General features: G+C 45.9%; 1 protein-coding gene across 4 annotated transcripts in view; it reads left to right on the top strand.

The window, feature by feature from the left end:
* The window catches only part of DPYSL2 (dihydropyrimidinase like 2), an 86,679-nt gene that overhangs the window by 54,564 nt on the left and 11,326 nt on the right, over positions 1-20,789 (top strand). For all 4 annotated transcript variants that reach the window (XM_028707653.2, XM_028707654.2, XM_028707655.2 and 1 more), the window contains exons 4-9: positions 8,698-8,862; positions 9,896-9,957; positions 10,739-10,819; positions 11,246-11,314; positions 14,261-14,381; positions 17,888-18,044. In XM_028707653.2, the coding sequence (XP_028563486.2) occupies positions 8,698-8,862; positions 9,896-9,957; positions 10,739-10,819; positions 11,246-11,314; positions 14,261-14,381; positions 17,888-18,044 (655 nt within the window). The remainder of the gene's footprint in view (positions 1-8,697; positions 8,863-9,895; positions 9,958-10,738; positions 10,820-11,245; positions 11,315-14,260; positions 14,382-17,887; positions 18,045-20,789) is intronic.

The following is a 20,789-nucleotide window of genomic DNA, read 5'->3' on the forward strand; positions in this document are numbered from 1 at the left end:
AGTGGATGTAGCCTACCTTGATTTCAGCAAGGCATTCGACAAGGTGCCCCATGATATTCTTGTAAAGAAGCTGGTAAAATGCGGTCTTGACTATGCTACAACTCAGTGGATTTGTAACTGACTGACTGACCGAACCCAAAGGGTGCTCATCAATGGTTCCTCTTCATCCTGGAGAAGAGTGACTAGTGGGGTGCCACAGGGTTCTGTCTTGGGCCCGGTCTTATTCAACATCTTTATCAACGACTTGGATGATGGACTCAAGGGCATCCTGATCAAATTTGCAGATGACACCAAACTGGGAGGGGTGGCTAACACCCCAGAGGACAGGATCACACTTCAAAACGACCTTGACAGATTAGAGAACTGGGCCAAAACAAACAAGATGAACTTTAACAGGGAGAAATGTAAAGTATTGCACTTGGGCAAAAAAAATGAGAGGCACAAATACAAGATGGGGGACACCTGGCTTGAGAGCAGTACATGTGAAAAGGATCTAGGAGTCTTGGTGGACCACAAACTTGACATGAGCCAACAGTGTGACGCGGCAGCTAAAAAAGCCAATGCAATTCTGGGCTGCATCAATAGGAGTATAGCATCTAGATCAAGGGAAGTAATAGTGCCACTGTATTCTGCTCTGCTCAGACCTCACCTGGAGTACTGTGTCCAGTTCTGGGCACCACAGTTCAAGAAGGACACTCACAAACTGGAACATGTCCAGAGGAGGGCAACCAAAATGGTCAAAGGCCTGGAAATGATGCCTTATGAGGAACGGCTAAGGGAGCTGGGCATGTTTAGCCTGGAGAAGAGGAGGTTAAGGGGTGATATGATAGCCATGTTCAAATATATAAAAGGATGTCACATAGAGGAGGGAGAAAGGTTGTTTTCTGCTGCTCCAGAGAAGCGGACACGGAGCAATGGATCCAAACTACAAGAAAGAAGATTCCACCTAAACATTAGGAAGAACTTCCTGACAGTAAGAGCTGTTCGACAGTGGAATTTGCTGCCAAGGAGTGTGGTGGAGTCTCCTTCTTTGGAGGTCTTTAAGCAGAGGCTTGACAACCATATGTCAGGAGTGCTCTGATGGTGTTTCCTGCTTGGCAGGGGGTTGGACTCTATGGCCCTTGTGGTCTCTTCCAACTCTATGATTCTATGATGTCAGCAGGCAGCAAGTTCAAAAGTATAGGTGCTGCCACACTAAAAAGATCAGTTTCTTATGAATGCAGAATGGGCATTATATGGCATTTGTAACAGTGCCAGTTGTGCAGATCAAAGCGGTCAAGTGGGCATATGTTACCTGAGGCAATATCTCAGGTACACCCCCAGACTATAGATAATAGTAATTATCTATCTATCTATCTATCTATCTATCTATGGATGACTTTCCCGTTACACAATCCTGATGGAGCCCCATTCAAATAAAATAACTCCAATAGAGTGTCATTGTCCTGGGACCCACCAGGCGACTAAGCTTGGCTTCATCCAGGTCAGCTTGATTCCCTCTGTGCCAGGAGCAGATTGAGCCAATTCTAGCCAGTTGGTGTTGCAAATACACTAGAGTTGTTTGTCTTGATTGAGGGACTGCTAAACATTTTCTTTCAATGAGTGGCTTGATACTGGGGCACCCTTCACTTTTGACTGGCTCCTGCAGAACACGGTCCATCAGTAGAGTTGTCTGTCAGAGTATTCACTATTTTGCACCTCAGAAATACCAGTGGCTATAACCCTGATTTTGGTGGAAAACATGTGTGATGCATGAGATCTGTATGTTCTTCTTGTGTGCCCTATGCCTAAGAGACATCTTGTTCTTTTGCTCTGTAAGGCCCCTACGTGCACTACACATTTATAGCTGTATCATACTGCTTTAAACAGCCACGACTTCCTGCAAAAATCCTGGGAACTCTAGCTAGTTAACGGTGCTGAGAGTTGTTAAAACATCCCCTTTTCTGCTCAGAGAGCTACAATTCCCAGAGTGTCCTGCCTCACAGGGAATTCTGGGATTTTTAGCTGGCAACGGCTGTAACATGGAAGATGGGTCAGGCTTGTTTTATGCTGCTCCAGTGGGTAGTAACTAAACCACTGGATTCAAATAATAAGAGAGGAGATTCCAGCTAAATATTAGGAAGAACTTTCAGAGGGTAAGAGCTGTTTGACGGTGGAAGGTGTCATTGGAGGTTGGTTGGCTAGCAGAGATCTGTATTTCAGGGGCTTGGACTAGATGACCATGGGGAGCCTTCCAGCTCTACAATTCTGTGGTTGTAGTTAGGTGCTGTATAAATGGTTAAAATCAGAGGTTTTCAACCTTTTTGAGTCCACAGCTCCCTTAACCAACTACATTCTTTCTGTGGCACCCCTGTGAGGCTCAGGAGCCCAGTTATATCACCTCTTGCCTGCAGAGCTGGCAGCCTCTCACCCTTTTTCGAACACCCTCCATTGTGGAGTGTTCCCTCAGCCTCCTCTCCTCTCCCCTCACCTTAGGAGTCCTATAAGCTGCCCCCCCCCCGCCTCAAAGAGAGATGCCTCCTCACACTGTCCCACAGGGGCCTAGGAAGCATCAATTGGCCAGCTCCAGAGGTACCAGGGTTGCTGCAACAGAGAGGCAGAGATGCAAGAGGGCATCCAAGGAGGGGGGGAAGGAAAGAGGGACAGAGGCTAGTGTTTTCTGCAGCATCCCAGGGTACCATGGCACACTGGTTGAAAACCACTGGATTAAATAAAAAAAAATTAGAAGAACATAAATGTTTTGAGGAACATCCTTCAGCTCCTCCATGAGAATATGACAGCAACAATCGCAGATAACAATGGCTCTCAAAGTGAACCATTCACAGTGGGATCTGGTATCAAACAGGTTTGTGTTATTGCCCCAACTCTACTCATTATTTTCATTGCCATGATCCTACACTTTGTTGAAGGGAAACCCCCCACCGGAGTAGAAATAATATATCAAACAGATGGAAAGCTCTTCAGTCTGAGCAGGCGGAAAGCAAAGAGTAAGGATTCTGTAACTTCCATCATAGAGCTTGAGTATGCTGATGACAACATAGTGTGCGCACACTCAGAGGATGACCTCCAAGCCATCCTTTGTAGAAGCTTACAAGAAGCTTGGCCTATCACTTCTCCTACCTAGGCAGTTGTCTTTCCACAAGGGCCAACTTTGATGCCAAAATCCAGCATCGCCTGAGCTCTGCAAGTGTGGCTTTCTCCTGATTGAAGTGCAGAGTGTTTGAGGACCGGGACATTCGCAGGGAAACCAAAATGCTTGTTTACACAGCTATTGTACTACCAACCTTACTATATGCTTGAGAAACATTGACCACTTATAAACGCCATCTCCAACTCCTTGAAAGATTCCATCAACGGTGTCTCTGAAAAATTTTACACATCACTTGGGAAGACAGGCGAACTGGAAGAAGCAAAGATTACCAGTGTTGAAGAATGATTCTTTAACATCAACTTCGTTGGACTGGTCATGTTGTGTGGATGCCTGATGATCGTCTTCCAAAGCAACTACTCTATTCCGAACTTAAAAGTGGAAAGTGTAATGCTGATGGTTAACAAAAGAGGTTTAAAGACTGTCACAAGGCAAATCTAAAAAAATGTAGTATAAGCACTGACAACTGGGAAACACTGGCCTGCAAGCGCTCCAGTGGGAGAACAGCCTTTACCAAAGGCGTCATGGGCTTTAAAGACACTCAAACTCAGCACACAAGGGAGAAATGTGCTAAGAGGAAGGCACACTTGGCAAATCCACACCGTGATCAACTCCCACCAGGAAACCAATGTCCCCTCTGTGGAAGGACGTGTGGGTCCAGAATTGGCCTCCACAGTCACTTGCGGACTCATTGTTAAAACCGTGTTTATGGAAGACAATCTTTCTCGGCTATGAGTGATCGCCAAAGAAGAAGAAGCAGCAGCCTTATGAAATATTTCTTTCAACTCTGCTATTTTTGTTTGGTATTTGGGAGTTTTTAGAGTGGAGGGGCTGAAATAAATCTGATAGTGCGGAGTCTTTTGCAGTTCCCTGTCGGATACATTAATGGTGCTTATCTCCCCCAACCAGTTTATTTTTTTTAAAAAAGAAGGCACATAATGTTTTCAGTGTGGCTTGGTGCATAAAACCTCACTGATAAGCAAACAGTGGTTAGCCTTGTTGTCTAGCTTTGGCTTATTGTCTGTTTGTTTTTATTTTGAGCTGATTAATTTGCTCGGGGGAGAAGGAGGGCGGTGGGAAAGGGGAACAGTAGAGACAAAGGCAGCAATCAAGAAACAAGCCAGGGTTGGGAGGAAGAATGCGGGAGATTGTAATTGGAGGTTTGCTTTGGGAGTTTGGGTCGAAAGTTACATGTGTCTGTGTGTGGGGGAGGAATGAAAATGGTTAAGGGAATCCACATTCTGCTGTGAGATGGCGAGAAGTCATTGGACACATTTGTGTCTGGAGCTGACCATACATGAATGGAATAACACCTTGGATAGTCATGTATATCCAGTAAACTGCTCTGAGATCTGCAAGTATGGGGCAGTATACAAATTAAATAAATAATAAATAATTTAATAAATGTATTGAATTAATTATTCAACAACAACAACAACAACAACAACAAGCTGCTTTATGCATGGGCTCGATACAGTCCACACTGGCTGGTATCAGTTCTCTAGCCATCCCAACTTGGGAGATGCTGAGGATCTTTTGCTTGTGAAGCATGTATAGTATGCCTCCACTGTGTGAAGTCTTTAAGTAACTCAAGATTGTGTTCTGAGGTGACATGGGTGTGGGCCGGACTCAGTGGAGACCCATTTGTCTCCTGAGTAGGGCTGGGCGATAACTGGTTTTTGGCATTGTGATGTATCACCAGCCAAATATCACAATACTATACTGAGATATCACAATGTCTGAAATAAGGATGGAGCTATGTAGAGGCATTGGCTGGCTTCATGGTTTTCCCCACATTGTGATTTTTGCATAGCACATGCACACACACATCATGATTTGCAATACAGTGGTACCTCAGGTTAAGTACTTAATTCGTTCCAGAGGTCCGTACTTAACCTGAAACTGTTCTTAACCTGAAGCACCACTTTAGTTAATGGGGCCTCCTCCTGCCGCTGCACTGCTGGAGCACGATTTCTGTTCTCATCCTGAAGCAAAGTTCTTTGGAGAGCCAGTGTGGTGTAGTGGTTAAGAGCGGTAGTCTCGTAATCTGGTGAACCGGGTTCGCGTCTCCGCTCCCCCACATGCAGCTGCTGGGTGACCTTGGGCCAGTCACACTTCTCTGAAGTCTCTCAGCCCCACTCACTTCACAGAGTGTTTGTTGTGGGGGAGGAAGGGAAAGGAGAATGTTAGCCGCTTTGAGACTCCTTAAAGGGAGTGAAAGGCGGGATATCAAATCCAAACTCTTCTTCTTCTTCTTCTTCTTAATCTGAAGCACTATTTCTGGGTTAGCAGAGTCTGTAACCTGAAGTGTATGTAACCTGAGGTACCACTGTATATTGTCAGGTCAAAAGTTATGAAACCGATATCACAATATGGATTTCAAACCATTTTGGACGATATATTGATATATTGCCCAGCCCTATTCCTGAGTTCAGGATACAAGGTAGGAGAAGAGTGGGGCCTGCAAAGAGCAGAGGCATGACCACCATGGATCAGGGCCATCCACAACAGTTGGTTCTGGGACCTACTGACAATATTTGCTGGATCCATTTAGACGGGGTTTTTTCAGCTGGAACTCGCAGGAGCTCACCTCTCAGGTGGGTGCCATTGCCATTCTGAGAGAACGAGGGAGGCATTCATAGTGAGATCTGGCACCTCTTTTTTTCTAGAAAAATAGCACTGCATTTCGTGGTTCTGAATGCCATTTTGCTATAATTTGGCTGCTTTTTTTTTTTTTAATAATCTTTTATTCAAAGTTTTAAACATTTATCACCCAATACATATAATCCTGTCCCCAACAATACAATAAACGAACAGAAAAAGAAAAGAACCTAAAAAAGACATACAAAAAAAGAAAGAAAGAAAAAGAAAAAAAGAAAGAATATAGCATCAAATCCAAATTCTTAGTAATCATACTTTCCTCACTTTTTGGACTTCCTCACATCTTTCGTTCCTGCATTCCAAATTTATAAACTTCTAAACAGCAAATTATCACCTTGTTTCAATTTCTTATTTGTATTTTTCCCATATTATGTCTCTAAATTTAAGTTTGTTTTCCAAAGTCATGAATACTTAAATAGACATAATATCAACCAAAAAATTAACTTTTCCTCAAAAATCCATCTATTCTCAAATTCTTATCAACTAACTTACTGATGCCGCATTTATTCTTACTCTTGCATCATCTTAACATTCATACAATTTACAATGTTTTTGTAGGTAGTCCTTAAATTTCTTCCAGTCCTCTTCCACTGCTTCTTCTCCCAGGTCGCGGATTCTGCCAGTCATTTCTGCTAATTCCATATATTCTATCAGTTGCATCTGCCATTCTTCCAGCGTGGGCAAGTCTTGAGTTTTCCAATATTTAGCTATAAGTATCCTTGCTGCTGTTGTTGCATACATAAAAAATGTACAATCCTTCTTTAGCACCCTCTGGCCGACAATGCCCAAAAGCAAGGCCTCTGGTTTCTTAGGGAAGGTATACTTAAATACCTTTTTCAGTTCATTGTATATCATTTCCCAGAAAGCCTTAACCCTAGGGCAAGTCCACCAGAGGTGAAAGAACGTTCCTTCAGTTTCTTTGCATTTCCAACATTTGTTATCAGGCAAATGGTATATTTTTGCAAGCTTGACTGGGGTCATGTACCACCTGTAAATCATTTTCATAATGTTTTCTTTTATATAATTTGGCTGCTTTTGTACATGTGAAATACTTGGTGGGCCTTGGTGGCTGCTGTTTCCAGAACTGTAGTGTTTGATTTGCATAATACCCTGAGCTGTTTTGCAAATAGTGTATTATTTATCACGAACAGCTGCCAGCTTACAGATGAGAATTAATAAGTGGTGCCAGTCTTGGCTTAGTGCAGCCTTGAACTGTCAAAGTGCTGAAAGGGAATTGCAGAAAATGGGGTGACAGTGTTGCTTTCATGTGCCATGTTCCTAATCCTGAAGCAGACTTCCTTTGCCATTTGTACCACAACCACTTCTGCTTTCTTAAGCCTGCTGTGACGCATTGGTGGGCATTTGGAGCAGCGAGTGAACCCTAGCTGCTTTCACCAGTGATTGCGGAGAATGTGTCTTTTGTTTTTGCTTTTAGTTTTGGACTTGAAATTTGGGAAGGAACCATTTTGATTGCAATGAGTTTCCAGGAACATGATGCTTGCAATTTGGCCCAATTCATTTCAAGTTTTGTGGCTATCTTCGGGGGGTAACTCTTTTAATATACAGTGGTACCTCGCAAGACGAATGCCTCGCAAGACAAAAAACTCGCAAGACGAAAGGGTTTTTTGTTTTTTAAGCTGCTTCGCAAGACGATTTTCCCTATGGGCTTGCTTCGCAAGACTGAAACGTCTTGCAAGTTTGTTTCCTTTTTCTTAACACTGTTAATACAGTTGCGACTTGACTTTGAGGAGCAACTCATAGAAGGCGGTGTGGTAGCCTTTTTTGAGGTTTTTGAAGACTTTGGTGATTTTTGAAGCTTTTCCAAAACTTTTCCGACACCGTGCTTTGCAAGACGAAAAAAATCGCAAGACGACAAAACTCGCGGAACGAATTAATTTCGTCTTGCGAGGCACCACTGTATTCAAAGCAGAACTGAGGAATCCTTTGGCGTTCCAAAAGTTGTTGGACTACAATTCCCATCATCCCTCAGCATTGGCTTTGCTGACTGGTCCAGATGCGAGCTGAAGTCCAACAACACCTGGAGGGTCCCACTTCTGATTCAAAGTATGTCTAGAGCCCCTTTCAGAACCATCTCCAAACAGTGTGGTGGTGGGAGCGGGACTGCACCTACTACTTGTCAAATTGTCACAAGCACTGTCTGCTCCACTGACCCTGCTCTCAACTTTTGCATGTCAAACCAGATGTCTGAAAAGCAGCCCCCCATTTCTGATCTGTGGCACTGTACACAGAGAGTGGCAATATTACGTTCAAAACAGTGTTTTATGCATTGCATGTGGTGAAGGTCTGGAAGGCACTTAAAGCAGCCTCCTATACTTTCTCAAAGTAATGTTGCTGCAAGCCTTGAAATGTTTTGGAGAGGTCAGCAAAATAATTTGCAGCGCACCTTTTGGGGTTTCTTCTCTCTCACCACCCCAACAGCATGTCAAATATAACAGAAAAATAGATTTAAAAAACACAAAAAACCCTCCACTTTATAGTGATGAGACTCCAGACACAAATGACAATATATTTTTCAAGATTTTGGTTATATCACTGAAGGATTTTCAAACCTACATGTGTGAAGGGGATTTTCCTGTACTGTCCGCATCTCTCCCATCTCTGCACACCTTGCAGTGTGCAGGGGAAGGTCTGGTTCTGGTTCATTTCCAAGGCAATTCATAAGCAAGGGTTCACAAATGCCCTTTCCAGCTTGCCACTGGCGAGTGAATCTTTTGCTGTTAAGCATTTGTTTCTAGATTGTTGTTGTTGATAAACTTATAAAATGTTTTAAGCTGCTTTGAGCATTAGTGATGAAAGAATTAAAAGACAAACCCATGAGCATGCATTCGTTTTTGCCAACGTTTGTATTTTTTATTTTATTTCTTCAGTTGATCACGTTGTTCCTGAGCCAGGCACCAGTTTGCTCTCTGCATTTGACCAGTGGCGAGAGTGGGCAGACAGCAAATCCTGCTGCGATTACTCTTTGCATGTGGACATCACGGAGTGGCATAAAGGAGTTCAGGAGGAGATGGAAGCCTTGGTTAAGGATCATGGTAAGCCTGAGGAGTCTTTATTTAGTGCTTGCTCAGTTCTTTAGTTTCTGAGGCAAACACAAAGGCACAAAAACATCTGCATCCTAGCTGCAACTTTGACTTCTGCTTTCCACTCAGAAGTCATACCTGGTCTTGCTGTACAGGGCATAGAGAGGATTTATTTAAATAATGTATCTGTCATTTCCCCCATGCTCAGTGTGGCTTATGTAAATATCCCAACCATAAGGCGCACCAATGAGAGCAATAGCAACAGCCTGTCAACATACTACACAATTAATTTTGAAAAAACTCCAATTGAGTCAGCAGCCAAATGTCATCCAGAATGAATCAGGAAGCTGATTTATGCCAGGGCAGACCTGTGGCACACCTAGCTCAGTATGGTCAACAGTGACTGGCAGTGGCTCTCCAGGGTGGAAGGCAGGAGTTTTTCCCAGCCTTGACCCTTGGTGCTTGTACATGCAGAGCATGTGCTCTACCACTGCTGTGGCCCTTCCATTTTGAATGGGCTTTCCATTCTGTCCAGAGAGGGAATAGCAGCTCCTGGCCTCGCCACAAAGTCACCATTTTCATACTCTATGTTATAACTGCTCTCGTGGTGCGCGTGGGATCGTGTTCCTGCAATCATAAGTAATGAGAACGTGCAAATAGGCAAATCTGATCTGCATTTGTTTGTTTGTTTAAAAACTTTCCCTGTGGCTCTTCAAGCAATAGGGTTTCCAGAGTGGCTTACAGATAAATTGAAAAGGAAAAGGGAAGAAAAGACAGCCCCTCCAAATGGATTTTCCATCTAAAAACACAACAAAGAATAAAGGAAGGAGGGAGGAGCAAAAAAAGCAAACTTTTAGCACCAGGTCTTAAAGCCAGGGTTACATAACTGGCTTGTCATGTGGTGTTTGGGTTTGAGAAGTTTTTGCCCTTTGTATGGTACATTGGGGCTTCACACAGGTATGACCCAGTGTGGTTGCCCATATGTTTACAACTAAATGGAATTCTGATGGATTTTAAATTTCCTTCCCTCTCTTGCTTCTGATAGGAGTGAATTCTTTCTTGGTGTATATGGCTTTCAAGGATCACTTCCAACTCTCAGATTCTCAGGTATGGTACCTTCTTGGTTTGCATTATAGCTGATCCAAAATATTTGGCCCAGATTTTTTGGACATTCCTTGGGTGCAGGGGAAAAATACCCTTACAGTTTTTCAAGGAAATAAGGATTTGAGGTAGGGTGGGGGTTAAGACCTTTTGGTGGGAGGTTCTTACCTTAATTCAAGGTGGCTGAGTGTGTTCCCCCACTCTGTTTTCAAAAACCAGGAGTGGGGAACTTGTGACCCTCCAGATGTTGGGAGTTCAAACTCCCATCGGCCCCAGCTAGCATGCCAGTGGGTGACAGTGACCATGGGAGCTGTAAACTGGAAACATACATACATTTAAATCTCTTCTAGATTTTCAAACTCTGTACACCAGCAAGGGGGGTGGGCGGGCTCTTGGTTTCAGGCCCTGCCTGTAGGTTTCCCAGAGGCGTATTATTTGGTCACTATGTGAAGCTCATATGGTTAGAGGACAAGGTTCAAATCCTTGCTCATCTGTTGCTCTTTCTGGGCAGCCTTGGGGTAGCTTAACCCACCCTGAAGTGTTGTCAGATGAGGATAAACTGACATAATCCTCATCTATGCTGGAGGGAGATGTAGAAACGAGATAGATAGCTGCTCAGTTGTTATGGCTGTACGGAATCCTTTTGTGTTAACTTCTCAGAATTCCATGGATGGGTTGAGGTAGCTGGAAAACTCATTCCCTGAGTCCTGGAATGGGAGGGTGAGTTTTAGAGATGTTGGAAACGTAATTTAGGAAAGCCAGCACCCTTTCTTTCTTGTCTGCCTAGATATACGAGGTCCTGAGTGTGATCCGTGACATTGGGGCCATAGCCCAAGTTCATGCTGAAAATGGAGACATCATTGCTGAGGTAAGCAGAGTTTCCCGATCACGAGAAGTAATGAACTCTCTTCAGGCGTTCTGAAAGGGAGTTTGCTCAGCAATAGTGATGGCTTTTTCCCATTGGGACTGGGGCCAGAGCCGACAATAAGTGGAGCCAACTTAATTCTACTTTTGTCCCCATCCTCCTCCCCACTGAATTATATAAGGGCAAGACTGAGACTATGGAGGAGGAAGATGGCAGAGACTGGTACCCCCTAGACTGGTTGTTAGTAAGATGGGGATGGGGCTGTATCCCATTTTCTCAAATGGACCAGGTTCCACTGTCAATGGGCAAGATGGCAGGTTGGGGGAGAGACCATGGAGACAAGCAAATTAGCTTCAGCACTTTGGAAGAAGTCCTTGACACATGTTAGTAAAAGACATTTAATCTTTTCTCCTTTCCATTTTGCTTTAGGAACAGCAGAGGATCCTGGAACTAGGCATCACCGGCCCCGAGGGGCATGTTCTGAGCAGGCCTGAAGAGGTGATGGATAATTTTGGCCTACTCCTTTTTCCTGAATTGCGTTTCATGACGCCAATAGCAATAACACAGAATACTGCATCCCACATTGAGGAGTTTGCATTCTACACATGGTAGCCACATGTACGGCAGATGTGGTCAGATGGGACAGAGGCCCCAGTGGGGTAGGGCTTAGTTCACAGAATCATAGAGTTGGAAGGGACCCTGAGGATCATCTAGTCCAACCCCCACAAAACAGGAATATGCCGCTGTCCCTTACGGGGATCGAACCTGCAACCTTGGCGTTATCAGCACCACTCTCTAACCAACTGAGCTATCCATCTCTTCAATTGAAAGGCAGTTGTAGATCTTGTTAGCCTGGATGAAGAGAGAGGTGTGTGTGTTTTAGAAACTAGTCCACTGTACAGAGGAAACATTTATGTTTGTTGCTCCGCCTCCGTTTGCCTGTGGCCCTGCCCATTCCTGGCACGAGGCACCCAGAACGGAATGCCGCCTTCAGGCAAAACACGGTTCCCCAAGCCTGTTGTAGGAGGTGGTTAGCTAGGCATCTGGGTCAGCGAGCCTGCCAAAAGGTATATTGGTGTCAGAAAAGCAAGTTGCTGGAGAAGGAAAACCAAGCATCAAGATCTCATCAGGAAACAGAGGGGGGTGGGTGCAGAGGGGCACCAGCAGAATTTTGGCTCAGATTTCCAGTCTGTGCTACTTGGACCCATTGCGAGTGGGGGGAGGGGGAGGTGAAGAAACCTCTAAAGGAGAAGGCAGCAACAATGGCAGTGATGGGAAGAAGGGAAGCCACATTTCTGCAAGGGTAGGGAGTTGAAAGCTGCAGGAGCGTTGCTGATTTCTTCCAAGGAGCAGGGGAACACAAGATGGGAAGGTTGGGGAGGCAGCATGCAGTGGTGAGGTAAGGGGAGATCAGGTCCACTCCCCCCCCCCCGCCCCCGAATGATTGCAGGATTCCCCTTACTTTCCTACATGCCTTCCAAATCCATTTCATGGGACAGATGGAGTTTTATATCTGCATCACAGGAAATGAGGAACTTGAACTGTGCTGTTGAACAGAATGGTCCAGGCACAGGGAATGTTACTCAGCTTAAAAGCCACATTCCCATCTGGGCAATCTTCTTTTTTGGGGTGGGGGTGGGGAGGGGGGCACATGCTAGTACTGGGTGAGACCGGGGGTCAAAATGTGTGGAAAATGAAAGCAAATTTGTACAGTAGGCTAGTTTCTACTCACCCCCTTTCTGCCATCCTCTGCCATCCTCCATCCAAGCAAGCAAGAGGCGTGATCAAGGCTCACGGACCCATTCCATGCAGGTGAAAAGCATCCAAGGCGAGGATATGAAGTAGGACTGTTGAGGGGTGTTGCCTGGGGACAGGCCTGGAGGTTCCTCGGGTTCTTCACCCCTGGTGAAATGCTCAATGCATTTGCAAAGCTTTGTCCACATAAGTTGCTATCTGTCTACCTATCTAATTTCTAAACAGCACTTTCATATAAAATATCATAGCGCAGTATACAACTTGAAAAACACAGTAAAAACAATAATAATTGGCATCCGCCGGTCTTGAGGGACGATTGAGTGCGCCTCTGGGAATGAAGTCAAACCACTGGAGAATCACTGTGGCTGCAGAGACTGGCAACTTGTATTGCTGCCTGAAGTGGTCTCTCTGGGATGCAAGCCTGGGCAGAGTTAGAACTTCTCCCTGCAAACAAACAAACAAATATACATACATGCCTGCATGCATGCATGCATATGGGCATATGGGTAAAAGTTGGTTGGCAAAAGAACTCAGGAAATTCCCCTCTGAATGAGACAGTTTTTAGAAGAAGTCTGAAAACGAGCAGGGCTGATTCCTGCCAAACCTCTGTTGGCAAAGAGGTCCACACCAAAGGCTCAGCGTCTGGTAAAAAGCCCATCCAAACTTCGGGGGCATGTGGGACCACTGAAAGTGCCCCATCAGAAGACTTCACTGGTTGAGGTGGAGGATAAGGAATTAGACAGTCCTAAAGGTACTTTGGGCCCATTAACACCATGGCCAGTGGTCAGGGTTGATGGGAGTTGTCGTTTAGCAACCACCTGTGGACTGCAGTTTCCCCATTACAGCTTCATAGTTTTGCTTGGAAAGAGCAGGAGGAAAAGGACTGCAGAATAGTCAGCAAGGAACACAGAAGTGCAAAGTGGGTTAAGATGTTTGGCAGTGATCTGTGTGACTATATTCATCCAGGCGGAAAGCACAACTTGCATTGCCCAGGGATTTGAAAGGTGACATTTTGCAGCCGTGGCCTCCCCACCCACACGGAAAAGGCCACAGTGAGGTTTTAATGTGGCTTTTAGTAATGGTTTGTTTGCCTCCAGCAGTGAGCCAGAAATACTTGCAGCTGCCTGAGAGGCTTCCTAAAATTTTGGAGGGGAGGAGGTAAAGGCAAACGAAGGGGGGCTTTGTAAAATTATGCATGGTTAGGAGAAAGTGGATAGAGCACAGCCCCCCCCCCCCCGGCTGCATAATATTAGACCAAGATCATCCGGCAAAGCTGAATAGTAGGAGATTTGGACAAGCAGAAGGAAGTCATTATTCACAGCACATCATTAAACTATGGAATTTGCTTCCAGAAGATGTGGCAATAGCCATCGACCAGAGGCGTACCGTGGGGGAGGCCAGGGAGAACCTGGGAGACTCCCAACTCTCATCAGCCACAGCCAGCAGGGATTATGGGAGTTGTAGCCCAACATGCATTGACACAACAGTCTTAACAACTACAATTCCCAAGGTTCTTTGGAAACACCACAAAATTTAATCCAATTTGTAGTCTCCATATGCCACTTGTTTTGGGTCATTAATTTATTATGTTTAGGGTTTTATTTTCCAAAGGGAAATAATAATGGAAGCCTTGGCAGGGGGTGGCTTATTACTAAGAAAGATCTGTGTGTCTTCCCCTCCCCTCCGTAGGTGGAGGCTGAAGCTGTGAACCGGGCTATAACCATTGCTAACCAAACCAACTGCCCCTTATATGTCAGCAAGGTGATGAGCAAAAGTGCAGCTGAAGTTATTGCCCAGGCCAGGAAAAAGGGTAAGTGCTGGATGGAAAATTCCTGTTGATGCTTCCACTCTTTTGTTTTCTTGGCAGTGTTGTATGGATACATTTGCATTCTCTGTCCAATCTGGATTTTAACTTCCCGGGCATTTAGTTTTTTTCTGATGAGCTTGTTCTACAGGCCAAATAGCTTGTTTGGGACTGGGGCTTTCTAATCCAACTTTCCTCCTTTTGTTTTGTTCCACCACTTGCAAAGTTGCCTTGGTAATGCAAGTTTTGCAAGTATGAAAAGCATGATCTCTTTAACCATGTCCTAGACCTTTGACCACCAGCTCTTTTGACAAGAGACAGTGTGGATTAGTGGTTCGAGTGTTGGAGTAGGACCTGGGAGACCAGGGTTCAAATCCCCACACAACTATGAAGCTCTCTGTTTGGCTTAGAGCAAGTCACTCTCTCTCAGCCTACAGACTCCACTAACCCAGAAATAGTACCTCGGGTTAAGAACTTTCCTTCAGGATGAGAACAGAAATCGTGCTCCGGCGGCAGCAGGAGGCCCCATTAGCTTAAGTGGTGCTTCAGGTTAAGAACAGTTTCAGGTTAAGAACGGACCTCCAGAACTAATTAAGGACTTAACCCAAGGTACCACTGTAATTGCCTGATGTTTTTAGGCATACACTTTAAACAAGTGCAATGTGCAAAGGAGCCTTAAGGCTGGCCTTGGCTTCTGCTAGCTGTCCCGTTCATTGGGACGGAGGCATCTTGTTAGACAGCAACAGAGCATTCTTTTTACTTCAAATTCTTTCTCTGCATTCTAGCCTTCAGGGAATTGCTGTTCAAATGGCGTCAATAGCTCCCATTTCCCCTCTCCCCCCTCTCTTTTATTGCTAAAGCCTTATTAGTTTCTATTTAAAGCATCTGAGATGTGGGTTGTTTTTTTAAAGATACAGTGGTGCCTCGCAAGACGAAATTAATTCGTTCCGCAAGTTTTTTCTTCTTGCGAGTTTTTTGTCTTGCGAAGCACGGTTTCCCATAGGAATGCATTGAAAATCAATCAATGTGTTCCTATGGAAACCGCCTTCAGACCAGGTCCGGGAACAGTCTGTCCCCCGACCTCTTCTGAAGGCTGGGGGGGGGGGCAAGGGCTTTTCTTCCCACCGCCAGCCTTCAGAAGGCTGTTCTGAAGGCTGGCGGTGGGAAGAAAAGCCCTTCTCCCCACCTCCCGCCCCGCAAGCTCCGGGGACAGGAGGGCTTTGCTGCCGACCGCTAGCATTTTAAAAGCCCCCGGGACAGCGGAGACTTCTCCGCTGTCCCGGGGGCTTTTAAAATGCTGGGGGACGGCAGCGAAGGGTTCGCTGCCACCCGCCAGCATTTTAAGATCGGCCGGGATAGCGGAGAAACGCGCTGCACTTCTCCGCTATCCCGGGAAGGCAGGCGGTCGGGAGCAAAGACTTTTGCCCCCCACCGGCCTTCAGAAGAGGTCCAGGACCTCTTCTGAAGGCCGGCGGTGGGCGAAAGTCTTTGCTCCCGACCGCCAGCATTTTAAAAGAGGTCCCCGGAGATTTCCCTATGGGCTTTCTTCTTGCGAAGCAAGCCCATAGGGAAATTCGTCTGGCGAAGCACCTCGAAAAATGGAAAACCCTTTCGTCTTGCGAGTTTTCCGTCTTGCGAGGCATTCGTCTTGCGAGGTACCACTGTACCCGCCTTTCTTTGTAAGCCTGAGAATGTTTATTCACATCTCAGCAGAGCTCGAGCTCAAATGTAAATCAGGTTACACTGCCAGAAGGACACCCCCTTACACCCCCACAGACAACAGCTTACTTCAAAAACCAGTTGCATGGCGCTTGCACTCTGTGCATGCTTAAATTCATTCTTTTGTTACTCCAAATGCTCCCAATTCTAAGCTGAATTCCACTATAAACAGGTTGGAAGACTAATCTCTGTCGCTGTGGGTTTTGGTTTTTTTATTAAAAAAAACGGGTGGGGGAGAGGGAAATGCCTGTTCCCTTTCGAAAGACCTGCTTTCATGCGGACTAGAAACCTGGGCAAACCTTCCTGAGTGCGAGCTACTAGCCCATCTTAATCCCTGCCTGGCTATTCCTGCGCTTTCAAGTTCTATTTCAAGCAGCGGCGCTCGTGTTTACTCGTCTCCAGATCGAGAGATCAAGCGAGAATCCTGTTTTGCCCACCAGATTCCGATTCAGAGTCCTCCTCCTCCTTGTCACCCATCCCTGGCTGCCAAGCCTTGCCAAAGGCTGCGGGGATTTTGTGCTCCCCACCCGCCTGCACCCCGGGGGGGGGGTCCTTCCTCACCACCCCCTAGTTATGGCCCTGACCGAAAGAAGAAACAAATGCCTTTACTAGCCAGTGGGAAATGGTTAGAAAGGGATGCCCAAATGAATAACTAAAACAAATAACTAAGACAGAAGACAGGAGTGCCTGGCATGCTCTGGTCCATGGGGTCACGAAGAGTCGGACACGACTAAACAACAACAACAATAGCTTGCCTTTTGCACCCACGGAGCTCAAATCAGCATGCATCATGTCCTCCCCGTTCCCTGGTTTTTCCTCACAACAACCCTGTGGAGTTGGTCCGGCTGTGAGATTGTGTGCGACTGACCCAAGGTAACCCAGCGGAGTGTCTGGCTGTGTCGTGGGTCCCATGGCTGTGTGGTGATTTGTACCTGGCTCCCCTGTCGTATTTCAACACTCTTAACTGCTACACCAGGCTGGCTCTCCCAGCAAGGATGTTAAGTCAGTAGGCAGATAGATATGAGAGGACGAGGCCTTTTAGGTATATTTAGAAACAGATTATTTTCAAACCACGTTAAACAGTGTTAACAAGAGCCATGACCTGTACAAAGGAAAGCAATGAAGAGAAGCAGAGAGAGGGAGAATGAAAGCTGTGAGGGAGATCAGAGCTGGGGGGACCTCAACTTTGACCTCCAGGTGTCGAAAGGTGCAGCTGTTGCTTTGAAGCAAGGAGCTTTTCTTTAGCTTAGATTCCCTGGGGTTACAGTTCTTGAAACACGGGAGAGTTGTTCACAGAGTGTTTTTAACAGTTCCCAGGTTTCTTTGGAGAAAACCTTGATGGTATAATACTGTGTTAAGCGTAAGGTGCCTCCTCACGGGCAGCAGATTCAACATGGAGGAAAGAAAACCCATTTTTCTCATAGCATGATTACTTTATGAGAGGAGAGGAGCCTGTGGCCCTCCAGCCATTGGTCCCAGCAGCTTGGGCTATAGTCAGGGAAGATGGGAATTGTAGTCCAACAACACCTCTGGAAGGCCACAAGGGCCTCACTCTTGGTCGGTGGGACTCACTGCCACAGGATATGGTGATGTGAAAAAAGCCTGAAAAGCTGCTGACAGCCAGATTAGACAATACCAGGCTAGATGGAGCAATGGTATGGCTCGGTGTGACTGCATCGTATATTCCCAAACTTCCAGACATTTCTTCCTTAGAACATCTGCAGAAAATATGCATAGTATCATATGTTCTGCAACGGTTACATCTATCCTGTTTCTGTCACCCTTCTCTGCAGGCACTGTGGTCTATGGTGAGCCCATAACAGCGAGTTTGGGCACTGATGGGTCACACTACTGGAGTAAAAACTGGGCCAAAGCAGCTGCTTTTGTCACCTCTCCACCCCTGAGCCCTGACCCAACTACTCCAGACTTTCTCAATTCTCTGCTGTCTTGGTAAGTAGAGGGAAAGTTCCTGAGATGGGTGTATTTAAAAAGAGAAATTCTGTGCTATCTGAATTCTGTGACCTGTATAAATTAGGACTGAACCAAAACTTTGTGTTCTACGAAAACTCTCACCACAACCTTCCACTTTTGACAATAATTCAAGGAAAGTAGAAACATTTGCCCGTTCTTTGTGAAGGCAGAAAGCATTGCTCTCATTCTGGTTTGTCTTTACAACATTATTATATAGCCAGATTTGGTTGGCTAACTTGCCACTGTGATGCTCTCCCACAGGCTGCATGATTCCTGACAGGCTAGTTCACACAAGAGGAAGAATAATACTGTTTCTAAAAAGAGAAGAAGGCACTGCCCAAGAGGAAGCAAAAAAGTGCAAAAACACACAAGATTTTGATTGTCATTCAGACAGTTTTGCGATTCCTCCTCACCTCCCTTTTTGTGCAGAAAAGGTTTATCCACTAATATCTTGCAGAGCCCTACAAATTATTCAAAAGTTCCTATATTTTTTCATTATGTCTTCATGGGAGCCAGCATGATGTTGATGATTGTTGTAGGGGGACTCCCTGGTCCTGAATGGGGTAACTGTGCCCCTGAAGGACCAGGTGCGCAGCCTGGGAGTCATTCTGGACTCACAGCTATCCATGGAGGTGCAGGTCAACTCTGTGTCCAGGGCAGCTGTCTACCAGCTCCATCTGGTACGCAGGCTGAGATCCCACCTGCCAGCAGACTGTCTCGCCAGATTGGTGCATGCTCTGGTTATCTCCCGCTTGGACTACTGCAATGCGCTCTACGTGGGGCTACCTTTGAAGGTGACCCGGAAACTGCAATTAATCCAGAATGCGGCAGCTAGACTGGTGACTGGGAGTGGCCGCCGGGACCACATAACACCGGTCCTGAGAGATCTGCATTGGCTCCCAGTACGTTTCCGAGCACAATTCAAAGTGTTGGTGCTGATCTTTAAAGCCCTAAACAGCCCCGGTCCTGTATACCCGAAGGAGCGTCTCCACCCCCATCATTCTACCCGGACACTGAGGTCCAGCGCCGGGGGCCTTCTGGCAGTTCCGTCATTGTGAGAAGTGAGGTTAAAGGGAACCAGACAGAGGGCTTTCTCGGTAGTGGTGTCTACCCTGTGGAACGCCCTCCCTTCAGATGTGAAGGAAATAAGCAGCTATCTTCTCTTTAAAAGACATCTGAAGGCAGCCCGGTTTAGGGAAGTTTTTAATATTTAATGCTGTATTGTTTTTTACACTCGATTGGGAGCTGCCCAGAGTGGCTGGGGAAACTCAGCCAGATGGGCGGGGTATAAATAAATTATTATTATTATTATTATTATTATTATTATTAGTCCAACAACATTCGGAATCCAAGGTTGGGGGAGGCTACTGTAGAGTGTTTTCCCTTCCAGGATTTAATTAAACTTCTGTTCAAACAGGTTATACAATTATCATCAGCTCCACCCCATTAGGCAACCTGTGGCCATTTTTCCCCTCTTTTAACCGCCCGCGTTCACACAGGGATTGCTCACCCATTACCTCTGGGTGGTTCCCCTCCCCCTTTCTCCTGGTTTTTGATGTCTTCCTTTTCTGGAGCATGGAGCGTTGGTAGAGAAAGCATGATGTGAAGGCAGATAAGACCATTACAGTGTTAGCTTCTGGGCAGGGCCTGCCTTTGATCTTCTTCCTTGCACAGTGTGGACTGGAAAGTACTTTAGAAGTAATGAGTAGCATAAAAACATGAGAACAGTGTGTCTTGGCTGAAAACAGCGATCCAGTTGCTGCTATGAAGGAAGCTGATAATGGGTAACAATTCTCCCCAGATATTTTTTTTTCATTCTGTACCAACTGCCCCCAATTTCCCATTGTAACATTTTCTTTGTTTTGAGGGGATGTTGAGGATGAGTCCAAGACTTGCTGTGGCTCCTCTTTGCCCCCCTACACTAACCACACTAAACAGACTTTTCCAGCCTGGTGACCTCAAGAAGTTTTGGATTAGGTTCTTATAATACAGAATAAGTATACAGAATAAGGGAGGGCAAATTGAGGGAGGGGGTGATTTTGAATACAGTATGGGCATTCATTCCCCCCCCTCCCCGCTTTCTGGGCCTGTGAAAGGAGATTGGAAGGTAAGGATGAGAGGCAGCCGGCATTGGTGAGGCTCGGTGTTTCCAAGGGAGTGAGAAAACGAGAGGTAACATTCAGGCCATAAGCCTGGCAAGTAAATAAGTGTGTGTGTGTGTGTGTGTGTGTGTGTGTGTGTGTGTTCTTAAAGTAAAAGATCAGCTGTGAGGGGAGGTTAAATATAAAAGTGCTTTAAGGATAATGTGGCCAGTGTGGTGTAGTGGTTAAGAGCAGTAGTCACGTAATCTGGTGAACCGGGTTCGCTTCCCTGCTCCTCCACATGCAGCTGCTGGGTGACCTTGGGCCAGTCACACTTCTCTGAAGTCTCTCAGCCCCACTCACCTCACAGAGTGTTTGTTGTGGGGGAGGAAGGGAAAGGAGAATGTTGCCGCTTTGAGACTCCTTAGGTTAGTGATAATGTGGGATATCAAATCCAAACTCTTCTTCTTTAGTTGCTGTTGGGCTGCAACTCACATCATCCCTGACTAGGCTGGTTGAAGATGATGGGAGCTGCAGTCCAACCACACCTGGAGATTCAAGGCTGAAGATCTAGGGGGCACCCCCAGCCTTCCTTGAAGGTGCCAGGAGCTGAACTAGGGAGCTTCTGCATGCAACACCCATG

This window comes from Podarcis muralis, chromosome 15 (assembly GCF_964188315.1).
Source record: "Podarcis muralis chromosome 15, rPodMur119.hap1.1, whole genome shotgun sequence".
In the NCBI taxonomy this organism is placed as follows: Eukaryota; Metazoa; Chordata; class Lepidosauria; order Squamata; family Lacertidae; genus Podarcis; species Podarcis muralis.